This window comes from Aquarana catesbeiana, linkage group LG01, assembly GCF_042186555.1.
Source record: "Aquarana catesbeiana isolate 2022-GZ linkage group LG01, ASM4218655v1, whole genome shotgun sequence".
NCBI classification, from domain to species: domain Eukaryota; kingdom Metazoa; phylum Chordata; class Amphibia; order Anura; family Ranidae; genus Aquarana; species Aquarana catesbeiana.
Genome location: NC_133324.1, coordinates 375,346,097 through 375,361,941, shown reverse-complemented (window position 1 = coordinate 375,361,941; position 15,845 = coordinate 375,346,097). Strand labels below are relative to the sequence as shown.

Genomic DNA, 15,845 nt, shown 5'->3' with positions numbered 1-15,845 from the left:
CGGAGCCAAATACAGGGCAATCTTGGTAAAAAACCTGTTAGAGTCTGCGAAAGACTTGACTGGGGCGGAGGTTTATCTTCCAGCAGGACAACGACCCTAAAGATACAGCTAGAGCTACAATGGAATGTTTTAGTCCATACCTAAATCCCATTGAGAATCTGTGGCAAGACTTGAAAATTGCTGTTCAGATGCTCTTCATCCAATCTGACAGAGCTTGAGCTATTTTGCAAAGAAGAATAGGCAAAAGTGTCCCTCCAGATGTGCAAAGCTGGTAGAGACATACACAAAAAGACTTACAGCTGTAATTGCAGCAAAAGGTGGTTCTACAAAGTATTGACTCAGGGGGGCCGAATACAAATGCATGCCACACATTTCAGATATTTGTAAAAAAATTTGACAAACATTTTATCAATTTCCTTCTACTTCACAATTATGTGCCACTTTGCGTTGATTCATCACATAAATTCCCAATAAAATACATTTACGTTTTTCTTTGTAACATGACAAAATGTGAAAAAAATGTAAAAAGGGGTATGAATACTTTTTCAAGGCACTGTAGCAGAGTCAAAAGACTATCATTACCTATAAGGTGAATCAAAATTGTGGATGTCTTATGTCTTATGACGTTCTGGAGTTTAAGCGGTTGTACCGGGATGAGGTCTACAACTACAGGCATCAAACCCATTTTAAAAAAGTTTCAGCCAGTGATGGTGTTTCATGTAGAAGTGATTAGAGTGTTTATACAGACACTTGATCACTTCTATGGGCAGTGGAAGGGGGTGACCCCCTCCTCCTGATGCTTTTCCCGGACTCTCCCGCCTGATCAGAATGCCCAGGAACTGTCTAACCAGCAGCATCTTCTAGAGTGAACAGAGAGGAAATGACATTGTTTCTCCCTCTTTGCGACATCAGAAACTGGAAGTGATGAGGATTCCGTCACTTTTGGTTTCGGTTCTTTGTTTACTGGCCATTCAGACCGATCTGTGGGGCTGATAGGGTGCATCTCTCCAGGAAGAGAACCTGTCACTATTTTGCACAGAACAGCACCGATCCCCCACCGCCCTCCTGGTTCCGCCAAGTGCCCCTATTGGAAGCCGCTTCCTATGGGGGCACTAGTGTGGGCTCGCTCCCAAGCTGGGCTGTTTGCATCTATTCAGTTCTCTACTTGCAGGTTTTGACTGAGAGCAGCAGGAGCCAATAGCCAAGCTAATATACATAAGGTTGCCATATGTGGCAATAAGGAGCAACCTTGCAAAAGGGGGACACTGAACTGCAAAGGCAGGGTGTCAGCAAGAAATACAAAGGCTAAATAAAACCCTGCAGGGAACCTGGGGCTAAGGGTTCGGTGAATCCAAATCAAGGAGTTTGCACAATGAGAAATTAAAACCAATCAGGGGAGGAGTCTCGTATCTTACTAGCTGACAGTCATCTCCCCTCTTAGGTTTGTATAGTGATGAGGAGAGATATACTTAATTGCCACTAAAGGGAGTACCCCTTCGTCAGGCAGGTAATGTGAACTCTCTGCAATAAAAACATTTGGATAGCGATTGTAGATCCTTGGTGTGCTGGCGAACATTTACACTTGCATGTAGAGACAAAAAAAAAAAAAATTTAAATAAAAGAGGAACACAAGAGCAGAAAGGCTTCTTGGCTCAAAAGGCAAGCAATATGAAAGCCTTCAAGCCTAGTACATGGAATTACATATTACAAGCTCAGCTGTAAAGTCTAAGGGCCCAGGTGCAGAAAAGTTAATAAAAATGGGGTCCAGGTAAGATAACTCGTAGGCCATTGCTAAGGATGATGAATCAAGGAAAAACACTCAGGCAAAAGCAGTTATCAAGGAATTTGCCAGCATGATCAGTAGTATTTTTTTTAGATAGGGGCAAGTAGGGGGTGCCATAAGAGCAGGTTTCTGAACTTTAAATCAGCTAGAGACTAAGGGGTTGAATTACTAGTCAAATCCCCTCTGCACTACTATAAGTTGCACTTGGAAGTGCAGTCTCTGTAGATCTGAGGGGAAGATCAGAAACAAGGGGGAAGATCAGAAACAAGGGGGAAGATCAGAAACAAGGGGGAAGATCAGAAACAAGGGGGAAGATCAGCTGATTTTATCATCCAATCAAGTGCAAGTAAAAATGCTGTTTTTATTTTTCTTGAATGTCCCCCTCAGATCCACAGCGGCTGCACTTCCAAGTGCACTTTGAAGTGCACAGTGCCTGGAAGGAAGCTTCTGCTCCTTTCTGATTCTGCTCAGAATTCCAAAATGCGAAGTGTGAACAGAGCCTAACAAAAATGTGCTGAAGGAAGCCGAAATGAAGACAATGGCAGGAGTAATCCAGACACCACTTATAGAGTAAAATGGAGGAGTCTGAGAAGTTATACCTGGACTTATCTGGGCTCTAAAAAAGATTGGTAAAGGCAAAGTGGAAAAAAAAAAAAAAAAAAAACGAAAAAAACTAAAAGACTTTACAAATAACAGACATGTTGTTATATTTACCTGCTCTGTGCAGCAAATTTGCACATGGCAGCCTGGTTGTTCCTCGTCTCGGGTCCCTCTGAACTGCTCCTGGCCCCCTCCCCCCTGTTGAGTGCCCCCCACAGCAAGCAGCTTGCTATGGTGGCACCCAAGCCGACCTGCAGCTCCATGTATCGATTCAGGCACGAAGCTGCGGTTTAGCCCGCCCCATCTCTCCTGATTGGCTGCTACATTTCCTGTACAAGCCCTGCTTCCTAAAACACCTATCAACACCCCTGTAGTTCAGAAGGCAGGCGCCCATCAACAGGGTATAGTGAATACGTGTCCCAGAATTCAAGGAAGTAAACGAGTGGGGACCTTCACAAGAGTAAATTTACAAAATTCAAGATCATTCAGAATAGAAGTAGGCTATAAATAATTGAAATACAATGTACAAATGAATGCATGGATTTTACATTTTGACCGCAGATACTCTTTAAATAGGTAAATGTTACCTACAGAAAAATGGGAAAAGGTCCCCCGAGCGGGGTTTTTAGGCAAGTCTCTCCCCTTGGATGGCCGGACTCCCGGGTCGGCCGCCCACGGGCGTGATTACCCTGCCGGCGGCATCCCTCATCACCTTCGGACATTGCGTGCGGTGTGCGCGCATGTGCGGGTCGCATGTGGGTGCGGCCTCATGATGTCACATATTTTACGGCGAAGGTGACGACAGATGTCGGGGCTTCGCCTTGATGGATGCCGAGGGAGCCACACGAGGCCTGCCAATGGCGGCCACAGTCTCCCTCTACACTCCGGGGTTAAGGGGCGGAAGAAACGATACTTGTTGTTAATTTCAGTACTAATTAAGGACACTATTTAATGAGGGTGGATTTGGGTGTGATCCCTCCACTTCCTCCTTGGACGGCCAGACTCTTTTCCTCAACAGTAGGAGTGAGTAAGAACTTATGATACATCTGATCATCAATGCTTTGTCAGACCCCATAGAATAATATTTTACTTATATTTAATTTTGATTTATGTGCACACCAGCTCTGGATGCCGTAGACTTAGATACTTGGCAATATCATGCACTTTTTCCTCAAATTCACACATCACACATACACTCTTTTTTGTTTTGTGTTGGTTTTTATTTTATTCATTTATTTATTTTTTGTTTCTCTGCTGTTCAAACACTCACTTGCATCATTTTCATGCACATTCTTTTTTTCACATAGACTTAGATACTTGGCAATATCATGCACTTTTTCCTCAAATTCACACATTACACATACACTCGTGTTTTTTTTTTTTTTTTTTTTCTGTTTTAAACACTCACTCGCATCATTTTCATGCACATTCCTGTTTTCACACATATTTTACATGTCATTATTCACTGTGCACATCCTTCACTTCTCTTCCTATCACTGCCATTGTCAGCATTTAAGGACAAGGTCATCCCTAACATATTCTATATTAGTTATACCAATATAGTCACTTTACTCATTTTATTATCCTTCACATGATCAATTCAAGCTGTAATAGATTATTACAACACTTTCTGACCGCCCAACAGTTAAATCTAACTACTAACCTATATGGGTATATTCAGGAGCTAACGCTCTGACAATTTTCGTAGGTTCCGGCCCCACCCCCCAGTGGTGTGTTGGTGGGGGGGCAATTATACGTGTGACTCCTTGCAAGCCATATCAAGTGGATTCCTGTTCCCCCTTCTTCCTGGGGTGCTGCTACGTGCGGGCACACTGGATGGTCTGGCTGCTGTGTGGGGAGGCTCTGATCGAGGGGTACATCCAAACTCAGTGGTAATTATGTGCAAAGTGTTGCTAAACAAACTTGCCTATGCTGTAATTCTTTTAAATAAGCTGGACATACTGTTATCAATTTTTCTTTTTTCTGTAGCAAACTCATCCTCTGAAGAGACCCCAAAATTCATGGGTCGAAACGCGTCAGGATTGTTATGCAATAGCCTTATCATATGCTGTGTATAACCTATGTTTGCTATTATATGTATTTGGTATGGGTATTTTCCCACTGGAGCTCCCAATTTATATTTATATGTTGTTACATTCATTCATTACCCTTCAATAAAGCACTTTAATATTTTATTTAATGCCTTGTTCATATCTATGGTTAGCTGCCTAAAAACCCCGCTCGGGGGACCTTTTCCCATTTTTCTTGTCCATATTGGGGTGAGCAGCATTGACTCCTTAATGTGTCTTCCCTCAATGTTACCTACAGTACCTTACAAAAGGGAGTACAGCCCTAACATTTTTGTACATATTTTATTATATCTTTTCATGTGACAACACTAAAGAAATGACACTTTACAATGTAAAGTAGTGAGTGTACAGCTTGTATAACAGTGTAAATTTGCTGTCCCCTCAAAATAACTCAACACATAGCCATTAATGTCTAAACCGCTGACAGGGGCGATGTAGGAGCGGTGTATACACCGCTCCTACAGCGCTGCAAAGATGCGGCTTGCACGACTTTTTACCATCCTGCAAGCGCACCGCTCCAGTGTGAAGACAGGAGAGGCTCTTTACATTTTTAGCGCTGTAGCACCTGTAAAGCACCTCAGTGTGAAAGGGGTCTTAGAGGTAGGACTGACCCGAGGCACCTCAAATCTTCAGAGTATCATTGGGAACACACTTTGTTGCATCGTTTACATTTCAAGGAATATTTCCTTGTTATTGTTACACTGTTGCGCTCCACCTATCTAACAATATAGCGGTTAATACTTCTTGGGCTGATCTTCGGTTCACAAATTTTCAGCCTAGGTTTGTGCGATGCGGGAACCAGCGCAGTTACAGCACCGGTTCCCGCATCACATCTCTCCCGCAGGCCATTCACAATGCTCTCTGCGAACCGCTGCGGGTGACAATACATTGTTAATGACACTCCTAGATTGGTTCACAGATAGCAGTGTGAACTGTGAACTCGCACAGGAATCAGATCGCATAGGTGAGAACACCCATGTGATGCAATTTCAATGCGGGGGGAAAAAATTCCCTGCACCTATTTTGTGCGAATTCAATGCGAGTTTAGCCATACAACTGTATGGCTGAACTCACATTGCACAGACATCGCATGCGATCGGCCCCGCAGTGCGGGTGCAAATCACATGCGATGTCTGCGTTCACACAAATGTGAACCTAGGCTCAAAGTTCTACCAGGTGGACATTTCAGCCTTGTCCGATACCAGCTTCAGGCAGGTGGTCCGTCATTGACTCTTTGAGCTGTGGGCAGTCCCTATTTTTTTTGGACTGTTTGTTCATAAACCAGTTATCTATTGTTTGCCCCTCATTTGGGCTGCTTTTGAATGTCCGGAAGGTAAAGCCCTTCTATAAACTGCACAGTAAAATCCCTTTCTTGGAATCCACTGAGGAACATATGATCCTACGCTTGCTACCAAACCGAGGCATTCTGGTAAGTGTTATCCTGGGCTGGCCTACAATATTTTTGTTTGTTACTGTGCAATCCTCCTGTAGGTAGCACTTTAACCCAAAAGGTTAAATGAATTCTGTGCCGCTCACTGGGCTCCAAAAAACAAAACAAAAAAGATGATAATTTTACGTTATGTACAAAAAAGCCTATCTGTCATACATGCAATCAGGGTTGCCAACCTCCTGCAGCATTTTTTTACTGACAAAACATGGAAAATTTACTGGGGGAGCACATTTTTTACTGGCAACCGGAGAAATTACAGAACTCCTATTGAAAACGAACACAGTGAATATTTTAACAGTATAAACATGATATTGAAACACTGACAATACCTATAACAAAGTAATTTGCTTGATTTACACTAAAAAAGTCAACACACCATAAAATGATCAGCCCCTGATATTTACTGGCAGTTGTAAAAAAAAAAATCACTGATTTTTACAAACTGCCAGTACATTTACTGGTGGCTGGCAACCCTGCATGCAATTGACATTTACAGGACTCACCTCTGTTTTTTTAGTGTGTTGTTCTGAAATAAAAACAAAAAACAAACAAATAAAAAGCCGTTATACATCACTCAACAGAGCAGTAGAGTATCAGTCTTACTGGTAACATGCTTTGACAACTACATGAAAGTTTACTTTATCCAGTAAGCATATCCCTTTACTTTTACTGTTTACTTAACACCCCATCCATAAGACAGAAGGCTTGATAAAACATGTATGCTTGTGTCCATGTGGTTGCCTAGCAAATCTGCTCAAAAGCAACACTCAGCCCAGGATCCTAAACCTGCACATGTAGAAAGAGCTGTATTCAGTAAATTACCTGCCAAAATTTATTGCTAACTTAAAGTGGGGTTCCCATTAAAAATAAATAAATAAAAAAAGTCAGCAGCTACAAATACTACAGCTGCTGACTTTTAATTGGACACTTACCTGTCCCAGGGTCCAGCGATGCGGGGGATCGTCCCCCCCTCCGCTCGGTGGCGCCGGCATTCTAACCGGTCACGTGTCCCAGATGATTGACAAGAAGGAGGGGAGAGAGGCGATCTCCCTTTCTGCGCCGAGGGAAGTGATGTCACCAGCCCAGGCACCAAAAGAGGAAGACTACGAGGGACCCCCTAGCAACAGGCATTTAGAGGGGGAAAAAAAAAAAAAAAAATTTTTCTCCAAATGTTTTTTTTTAAACACATTACTAATTTTTTTTGGGGGGGTTGGAACTCCACTTTAAGGAGATTTCTTGATATTTTTCTGCACTCACGGAAGAGCAAAACAAGAGTATTAACAGATCATGAGACATGTTTATAACGCAGAATGATCCATAAATACCTCCCTCTACTGCTCTAAAATAAAACCTGCATTGACCACCACTTAAATTGTACACGTGTCTTGAGAAATTGCGCATGCATATTGGGTTGAATTCTGTCTTATCTGCAGTGATAAATCTTTTGCAGACCTCTGCAAAACAGTCTGACAGCTGTCAAGCTTTCAGGCACAGGGGTTGCAAATACATAAAAATAGTGCTGTATATAAACGCTACATGAAAAGCAATAAATATTTGGCTAATTCAGTTGCTAATTGATTTGATAAATCTCCATCATATGCCGCCCACTTTTATTCATAGCCCGCATGGGCATTCTAAAAATCAGACCAACAAAAATTTTTTTAGGTTACTATTTGGCTTCTAAATATTGGAAAACATATCTTCATCAAAATAATTACATTTCTCCTTTTTGAGTGTTAAACACTTCAGCCCCGGACCATTTGGCTGGCCAAAGACCAGAGCACTTTTTGCGATTCGGCACTGCGTCGCTATAACTGACGAATGCGCGGTCGTGCGACCTGGCTCCCAAACAAAATTGACGTCCTTTTTTTCCCACAAATAGAGCTTTCTTTTGGTGGTCTTTGATCACCTTTGCAGTTTTTATTTTTTGAGCTATGAACAAAAAAATGCGACAATTTAAAAAAAAAAAAAAAAAAAAAGCAATATTTTTACTTTTTGCTATATATAAATATCCCCAAAAAATACATTAAAAAAAAAATGTTTCCTCAGTTTAGGCCAATACGTATTCTTCTACATATTTTTGGTAAAAAAAAAAAATAAAATTAAATTAATAATAAAGCAATAAGCGTTTGATTGGTTTGCGCAAAAGTTATAACGTCTACAAAATAGGGGATATATTTATGGCATTTTTATTAAATTTTTATTTATTTTTTTTAAACTAGTAATTGCAGGGATCTGCGATTTTTATCGTGACTGCGACATTATGGCGGACACATTGGACACTTTGGTGCTATTTTGGGACCATTCACATTTATACAGCAATTAGTGCGATTAAAAATGCATTGATTACTGTGTAAATGTGACTGGCAGTGAAGGGGTTAACCACTAGGGGGCTAGGAAAGGGTTAAGTGTGTCCTAGGGAGCGATTCTGTTAGGGGGCATGGCAACGAGTGACATGTCACTGATCGCTGCTCTCGATGAGAGGGAACAGACGATCAGTGACATGTCACTAGGAAGAACGGGGAGATGTTGTGTATACACAGACATCTCCCTGTTCTTCAGCTCCGTGACACAATCATGGGACACCGGCGGACATAGAGTCCCCGTGTCCCGGGAGCACGATCACGGAGCTTGCGCCAGGGTCGTGGGCGCACACACGACCACACAGCGGCAAATTTAAAAGGGACGTACCTGTACGCCCATTTGCCTGTCCGTGCCATTCTGTTGACATGCGGCGGTCAGCATATGGTTAAAGAGGAATTGCAGTCTGCTCACATAATCTGTAATAAAAACATCTGTGCCATTCTGAAGCTTCCCTCCAACCACTTTGCATATTATTTTATATATAATTACTGTAATTGCCAAACAAGCTGCAGAAATCTCCCTCCACTAAGCCTGGCTGCAACCATTTTAACTGTGGGCAGCTGAAGCTGCTGACTGTTCACTTCCTAGATTTACACAGACACACACCTCCAGCTCTACAGCTCTCATTGGCCCTTCTGACTCATCCCCTCCCTTGCTGGCAAACTCTCACGAGAGTGAGCTGTACATGATGTCATAAGCCTAGGCTTTTTACCAGACAAGAAACAGGAAGTGAGCTGTATAAGGTATTTTTTGGCATAAAAAAAAAAAAAAAAAAAAAAAGTTAAAACGAGGGCAGAGCCAAAGCTCTTTTGGTTATAGTTTCCTGGGGATCACAGGAGTGCAGTTTGTTCTGAGCCGGTCCAGGCTCTGAAAAGATCCCAACCATATAAAATCGGAAAAAAACCCTCAAAGTGGGACTTTAAATGGTACTGGGTCATTATTATATTAAAAAGATAAAAATATTTCTGAATAGTGTAAAAGTTAACAGATCTTTATTAATACAAAACAGAAAACATCTTAAAAATTATGGAAAAGTGTTCTTGACACTGTACTCAAGTTGGAATCGCCAAAACGGAGGATGAAAAATGATGAACACTCAACGCGTTTCAAAATTAGATTTTCTTCAGGGGTGCATACACATTAAAGAATGGAAATTACTTTCTACAACAGAGAAATATCATTTGATCATCATAAAAAAAAAGTACATATGACAAATCTGCATTCTATATTAATGGTTTGTTGTCATATAGTTCACAATACCTTAAAAAGCTAAGAGTACATCTTAAAATAAAGAACTAGAATTAAAATATTGGTTGTAATTGTCCTCTAAATGTCAACGAGGGGCGTCCAGGCCGGTGCCCAAACAGTGAGTCATTGGGGTCAGGTCATTCACCCCAGAGAAGTGGGGATGTTTGCTGGGAATATTTAAAAAATTTGTCCTACACCACCTATAAAATGCAAAAAATATATATCTTTGAGTGAAAGGATCAATAGAATCAATTAATTCTATTGATCTTTTCACTCAAAGATTGTTTTTGCATTTATAGGTGGTGTAACACTATTAACGCCACAAAATGATTTTTCATGACCATTGGCGACTGTGTATTTAAGAGCTATTGGCATTGCATGGATTTTCCAGTTTTAGGTATTTATCACCTTCCCTATTTTTATTTATTTTCATTCCCCTGTTGTAATTTGGGATATAATTCTACCTAATAATTCAAATATTTTAAATTTGTCCTGTCTTCCCAGCACACATCCCCACTTGTCTGCGGTGAATGACCTGACCCCAATGACTCACCGTTTAAGCACCGGCCTGGACATCCCTCGTTGACATTTAGAGGACAATTGCAACCAATATTTTAGAACAAGAACATCTAATTTGAAACGCATTGGGTGTTCATTTTTAATCCTCTGTTTTGGAGATTCCAACTTGAGTACAGTGTCAAGAACACCTTTCCATCGTTTTTAAGATGTATTGTAATGTTTTACAGATTTTGTAATACAAAAAAAAAAAAAAAAAAAAAATAGGATTTTTATTTACAGTTTACCTGTAATATCCTTTTCTTGGAGTACATCACGGGACACAGAGCCACAGTATTTACTGTATGGGTTATATATGCACCTTTAGGTGATGACACTGGCACACCCTAGACAGGAAGTTTAGCTCCCTATATAACCCCTCCCCTTACTGGGAGTACCTCAGTTTTGTAGCAAAGCAATATACGTGTATTAGAAGAGGGGAGGGACCTCTGTGTCCCATGATGTACTCCAAGAAAAGGATTTTACAGGTAAGCCGTTATAAAAATCCTATTTTCTTTATCGTACATCATGGGACACACAGAGCCACAGTATTTACTATATGGTATGTCCTAGAGCAATGCTATCTGAGGGGAGGTAGACAAATAAAATAAAAAAAGTAGGGTGCAATCAGACCTGAGGACCTATACTGCTGCCTGCAGCACACTGCACCCAAAGGCGATATCCTCATGCCTTCTTACATCCACCTGATATAATCTGGTGAATGTATAGACTGAAGACCAAGTTGCGGCCTTGCAGATTTGAGCCATGGAGGCCTGGTGATGCAATGCCCATGAAGCACTAACAGGTGGAGTGCGCTTTGATTTGAAAAGGTGTAACTTTCTTCTTCAAACCATAAGCTTGAATAATTACTTGCCAAATCCACTTAGCAATAGTAGATTTCGACGCTGCCTGTCCTTTTCTAGGACCTTCAGGCAACACAAACAAAACATCTGTTTTCCGAACCTGAGCAGTCGCCTCCAAACAGATTTTGACCACTCTCACTACATCCAGAGAATGTAGCGATTCTTCCTCCGTAGAACAGGATTCCGGAAAAAATGAAGGCAGAATATCCTGGTTTAGACCTGAAACCACCTTCGGTAGAAAGCTAGGATGAGGACGCAAAAACTACTCTAACCTTATGAATGATTAAATATGGCTCTTTACAAGAAAGACACCAATTCCGATACCCTTCTTGCAGAAGAAATAGCTACCAGAAAAACTAGCTTCCTTGTCAAAAGGACCAAGGGAATGTGTCGTATTGGCTCAAAAGACTGTTTCTCTAATGCCGACAGAACTAAATTCAAGTTCCAAGAGTTCAGGGGTGCCCTAACTTTGGAATGTTGATGGGCAAGGTCCTCTCGGTTCTGGACCATTTCCCTTGGACAGTCGCCTCTTCCAGAACTGCTCCCCAACCCGAAAGGCTGGCATCTGTTCCCACCTTCCAGGTAACTAGTAAGGAGGATTTCCCTTTCCGTAGATTCTCGGATATCAACCACCAACTGAGGCTCTGATGCACTATTGGCAACAGACGCATCGGAAAATCTAGAGCCTGGACTTTCTTGTTCCAGGCAGACAGGATACTGTTTTGCAACAGTCTCGAATGAAACTTAGCATAGGGAACCGCTTCGAATGAAGCCACCATCTTTCCCAACAACCTCATACAAAGGCGAATTGAAGGACCCTTCTTCGCCCTGACTACCCAAATCAGCTCCTTTATGGCGCAGATTTTTGCCTGGGGTAAAAACACCCTCTTCTGGGTTGTATCTATAACCAGACCCAAGTACTCTAGTCTTCTTACTGGTTTTAAAGAAGACTTCTCTAGGTTGAGGACCCAACCTAGGTATTCCAGGTAGTTGACTGTGGGTGACCAAGCTTTGGTCTAAGCGGGCTACCAACCAGTCTATTAAGAGCAGGTCGTCTAGGTAAGCTATAATTGTTATACCCTGGGCCCTTAATCTGGCCAGAGGAGGCGCCAGGACCTTTGTAAAACACCCGAGGTGCAGTAGCTAGATTGAAAGGCAGAGCTACAAACTGAAAATGAAGTTTTCCACTTCGAAACGCAGATATTTCTGATGAGCGGGGTAAATAGGTACATGCAGGTATGCATCCTTGATGTCGATTGATGCCAGAAGTTCTCCTCCTTGTAGGATGGAGACTACTGATCGGATTGAATCCATGCGAAAAGATGGAATTTTTAGGAACCTGTTTAGATCTTTGAGATCTAGAATGGGTCTGACATCTCCATTTGGTTTTGGCACAGTGAAAAGTTTTGAAAAAAAAAACCCCAACCCCTTCCATGGGAACCACCATGATCACTTTTTGCGACAAAAGTCGGTCTAATGCTTGAAAGAGAGACATCTTTTTCTCTGGGTCTTTGGGAACATTTGATCTGAGGAAACGGGAATTCTCCGAACTCTAGTTCGTAACCTAGAGTTATTGTGGAGACCACCCATCTGTCCTGAAAATCCTCCTGCCAGACCTTTGAGAACTGTAGCAGTCTTTTCCCCACTCGAACAAGCGGGGGCACCCCTTCATAAAGGGGCTTTAGCGTTCTGTCCTGTAGGTTTCCTCCCCCCAGCAATTTTGTCCCTGGGGTTGACTCTGAGTTTTACCTCTTGAACCTGATGGTGGAGGCCATCACGACTGCCTGGAGGCTGATGCCCCTGGCACTGGAGAAAGAGCCTGTTTAAATGAGGGACGTTTACTCTTTTTCTTAACTGGCAAAAGGGTACTTTTCCCACGTGAAATCTTTTGGATATAATTGTCCAAATCATCCCCAAACAGCCTTACACCGTGGAAGGGAAAACCAGCCAGGAGCTTTTTGCATGGCGCTTTGGCTGACCAATTTTTCAACCATAAGATTCTACGCATATGCACCAAACCAAGCTTAAGGCAAGAGGTCTGAAGGATAGAATCTCTGATTGAGTCAGCTGCAAAACACAAAGCCGCTGGCAGCTCGGCTACCTCCTGGGCATGCTGTTCAGGGAAAACCTTGAGCACCTGTTTCAAGTGGTCTCTCAAGGACTGACACACTCCAAATGCCACCACTGCAGGTTGAGCTACTGAACCTGCAAAAGGAAAAAATGTTTAACAGGAATTCCAACTTTTTATCGGTTGGATCCGTAAGCATTTGAGTGTTGTCAACAGGACAAGTCAACCTTTTATTTACAGAGGATATAGCAGCGTTGATTGCTGGTATACCCCACATCTTCGTAAATTTTTCCTCAATAGAATAAAGTGTTGAAAACTTTTTAGGAGGGAAAAAAATGCTTATCTGGGTGATCCCACTCAGAATATATAAGCTTTTCCAGCAATGAATAAATAGGAAAAGCAGGCACAGCTTGAGGAGGCTTCAGAGAACCCAAACAAGAAGTGGGCTTTTCAACCGACTCAGTTACGGGTAACTTAAATGTGGAGCAGACCATTTCAGTAAGAGATTGCACCAGCAATTTCTCAGCCTGTGAAGCTGAAGAGGGTCCTGCCCCACTTGATTCCTCGGAAGAGGAGTCATCAGTCTCTTCCCGGTCCCCTGAGGGGAATTCATCTTCCTTTTCCCAGAGTTCCTCTGAGGGTCCTGGGTGGTAGAAGGGGACCTAATGCGTTTCCTTCCACTTTGTGAAGATGCGATTAAGGCCGTTAATCTTTCCTCCAATCCACTTATGGCTGAGGAAAAAAACTCCTGAGTAATATATACAGGGGCTGAAATGCCAGAAGCAGTTGCAGCCCCTAACCCCAATGGCTCACTCTGACTAGCCTTCCTAGGTCTTTCGGGGGGGGGGGGGGGGGGGGGGATGGCGTTACAGAGGGAGGGTCCTCAGAGCCTGAGGGAGATCCCTTAGAGCCCCTATTTTTTGGGCTATTTGTACCTCCCCTTCTGCCTACAGTGCTAAGCACAGATGCAGAGGTACTACCAGAAATACACCCACTGCTAAGCAAATAGTCCAGCAACTGCTGCTGCTATCAAGGCTCAGACTGATGCTAAGTAGACGTGCTTGGGAATGCCTGTCACACCCACACTCACATGCCATCCATCTGCTCTGTGTCCCTCTTTTAGCTGTATGCACCTGCAAAAAGTGCACCTTTATAGCTATGCATGGCCCACATTTGTGGGCGTTGAACCACGATGATGCCGTGCTGATGCCCCACCCCCCTCCTCAGACTACCCCTTCCGCCCCCCCCCCTCATCTTTTTTCCAAGAGACCGTATTCCTGCGTGAGCTGCGATCCGACCAGATCGCACGAGGAGGGGGGGCTGGGGCGGAGGAGCGAAGGAGGGCCGGTGGATGGAGAGCCGCCGTAATGGCGGCAGGAGCGATGCGGCATACCGCTGACTGACCCATGGCCTCTTAGCCTGGAAAGAAGCTGTGGGGGGACATTCCTGAAGAGAAAAAAAAAAACCTTTCCCACATCCTACTTGGAGCTTGGGCTCGGAGGAAGCATGCAGCTTGTGACACAGAGCGGGACCGACGAACATGGCATAAGGTACGTGCTCTTGACAGCCCCCGGTGGCAACTTTAGGCATAGCAACATTTACTTAAAGGAGAAAACCCACAAAAATTAGAAAAAATCCTTAGGAATCTCCCTTACCTTATCCGGCTGAAGGGTTCTTTGGTAAACCAGACAGGCCCAAATCTTCACCATTCACGGTGGGCTCCATTAAAAAACCTTCAGGAAGCGGGGCCCCTTTTTAATCGGGGGATCCACACTCCTGGGCATGTAAAAATATGGCTGAAAAAAAAAAAAAAACACTGGATCCCGGGGTCCAGCACTCCAAAAAGAGAAGCGTTACAGGCAGAACTTTGCTTATTCCTACACGAGGCCCGGGTACCATTCAATTCGGCCTGGAAAGGACACTTTGAATCAATCCGGTTTCATGGCTTGCCCCAACAAAGATTTCTCCAGCGGAGCTCAGCACAGCACATCTTTACTCGTGACCAACACCTATGACGCTGGCGAAAAAAACTGAGGTACTCCCAGTAAGAGGAGGGGTTATATAGGGAGCTAAACTTCCTGTCTAGGGTGTGCTAGTGTCAATCACCCAAAGGTGCCTATATAACTCATACAGTAAATACTGTGGCTTTGTGTCCCGTGATGTACGATAAAGAAAAACTTAACTTTTACACTATTCAGAAATACTTTCATCTGCTTAATATAATAATGACCCAGTACCGTTAAAGTCCCACTTTGAGATATATAGATATAGATATGATGTTGGTACCCCACTAATACTAGCTCTGGTGACAAGGAATTTCCTCACTTCGGAAAAAGAGACATTTAAGAGAGGTTGTAATCTTCCACATCTCTATCCAAAAGGGGAAAAAAAAAAAAAAAAAAAAAAAAAAAAGGAAAAAAGGTTTTGCCTTTAGTTCCCTTAAGTTAAAAAGCAGGGTCGTTTAGTTACTACTTTAAGACCGAGCACAAGTACCGATACTTTCTCCCCCCAGAACCCCCCCCCCCCCCAGTACTCGCCGATACCGATTCTTGTTTTTTTTTTTAATGTCATGTGACAGTTTGACGGATGAGTACTGATAGGTGGCTGGCACTAATAGGCTGCACTTATGGGCCCTGACAGGTGTCTGAAACTTATGGGCAGGCACTGAAATGTAGCAATAAATTACATGAGGAAAGGATTTATTTTGATATGCTATGCTGCGACGCCCATCTTGGTACACCCTGCACTCGGCCACAGTAAGCAACAGCCGACATCTTGTTACACCCAGAAGTACATCTTCGCCAGTACACCATGGATCAGCAGA

General features: G+C 42.9%; 1 protein-coding gene across 3 annotated transcripts in view; it reads right to left on the bottom strand.

Moving 5' to 3' along the window:
• GKAP1 (G kinase anchoring protein 1) overlaps positions 1–15,845 on the bottom strand; it is a 55,326-nt gene that overhangs the window by 13,475 nt on the left and 26,006 nt on the right. For all 3 annotated transcript variants that reach the window (XM_073633684.1, XM_073633675.1, XM_073633669.1), the window contains one exon: positions 6,427–6,449. In XM_073633684.1, the coding sequence (XP_073489785.1) occupies positions 6,427–6,449 (23 nt within the window). The remainder of the gene's footprint in view (positions 1–6,426; positions 6,450–15,845) is intronic.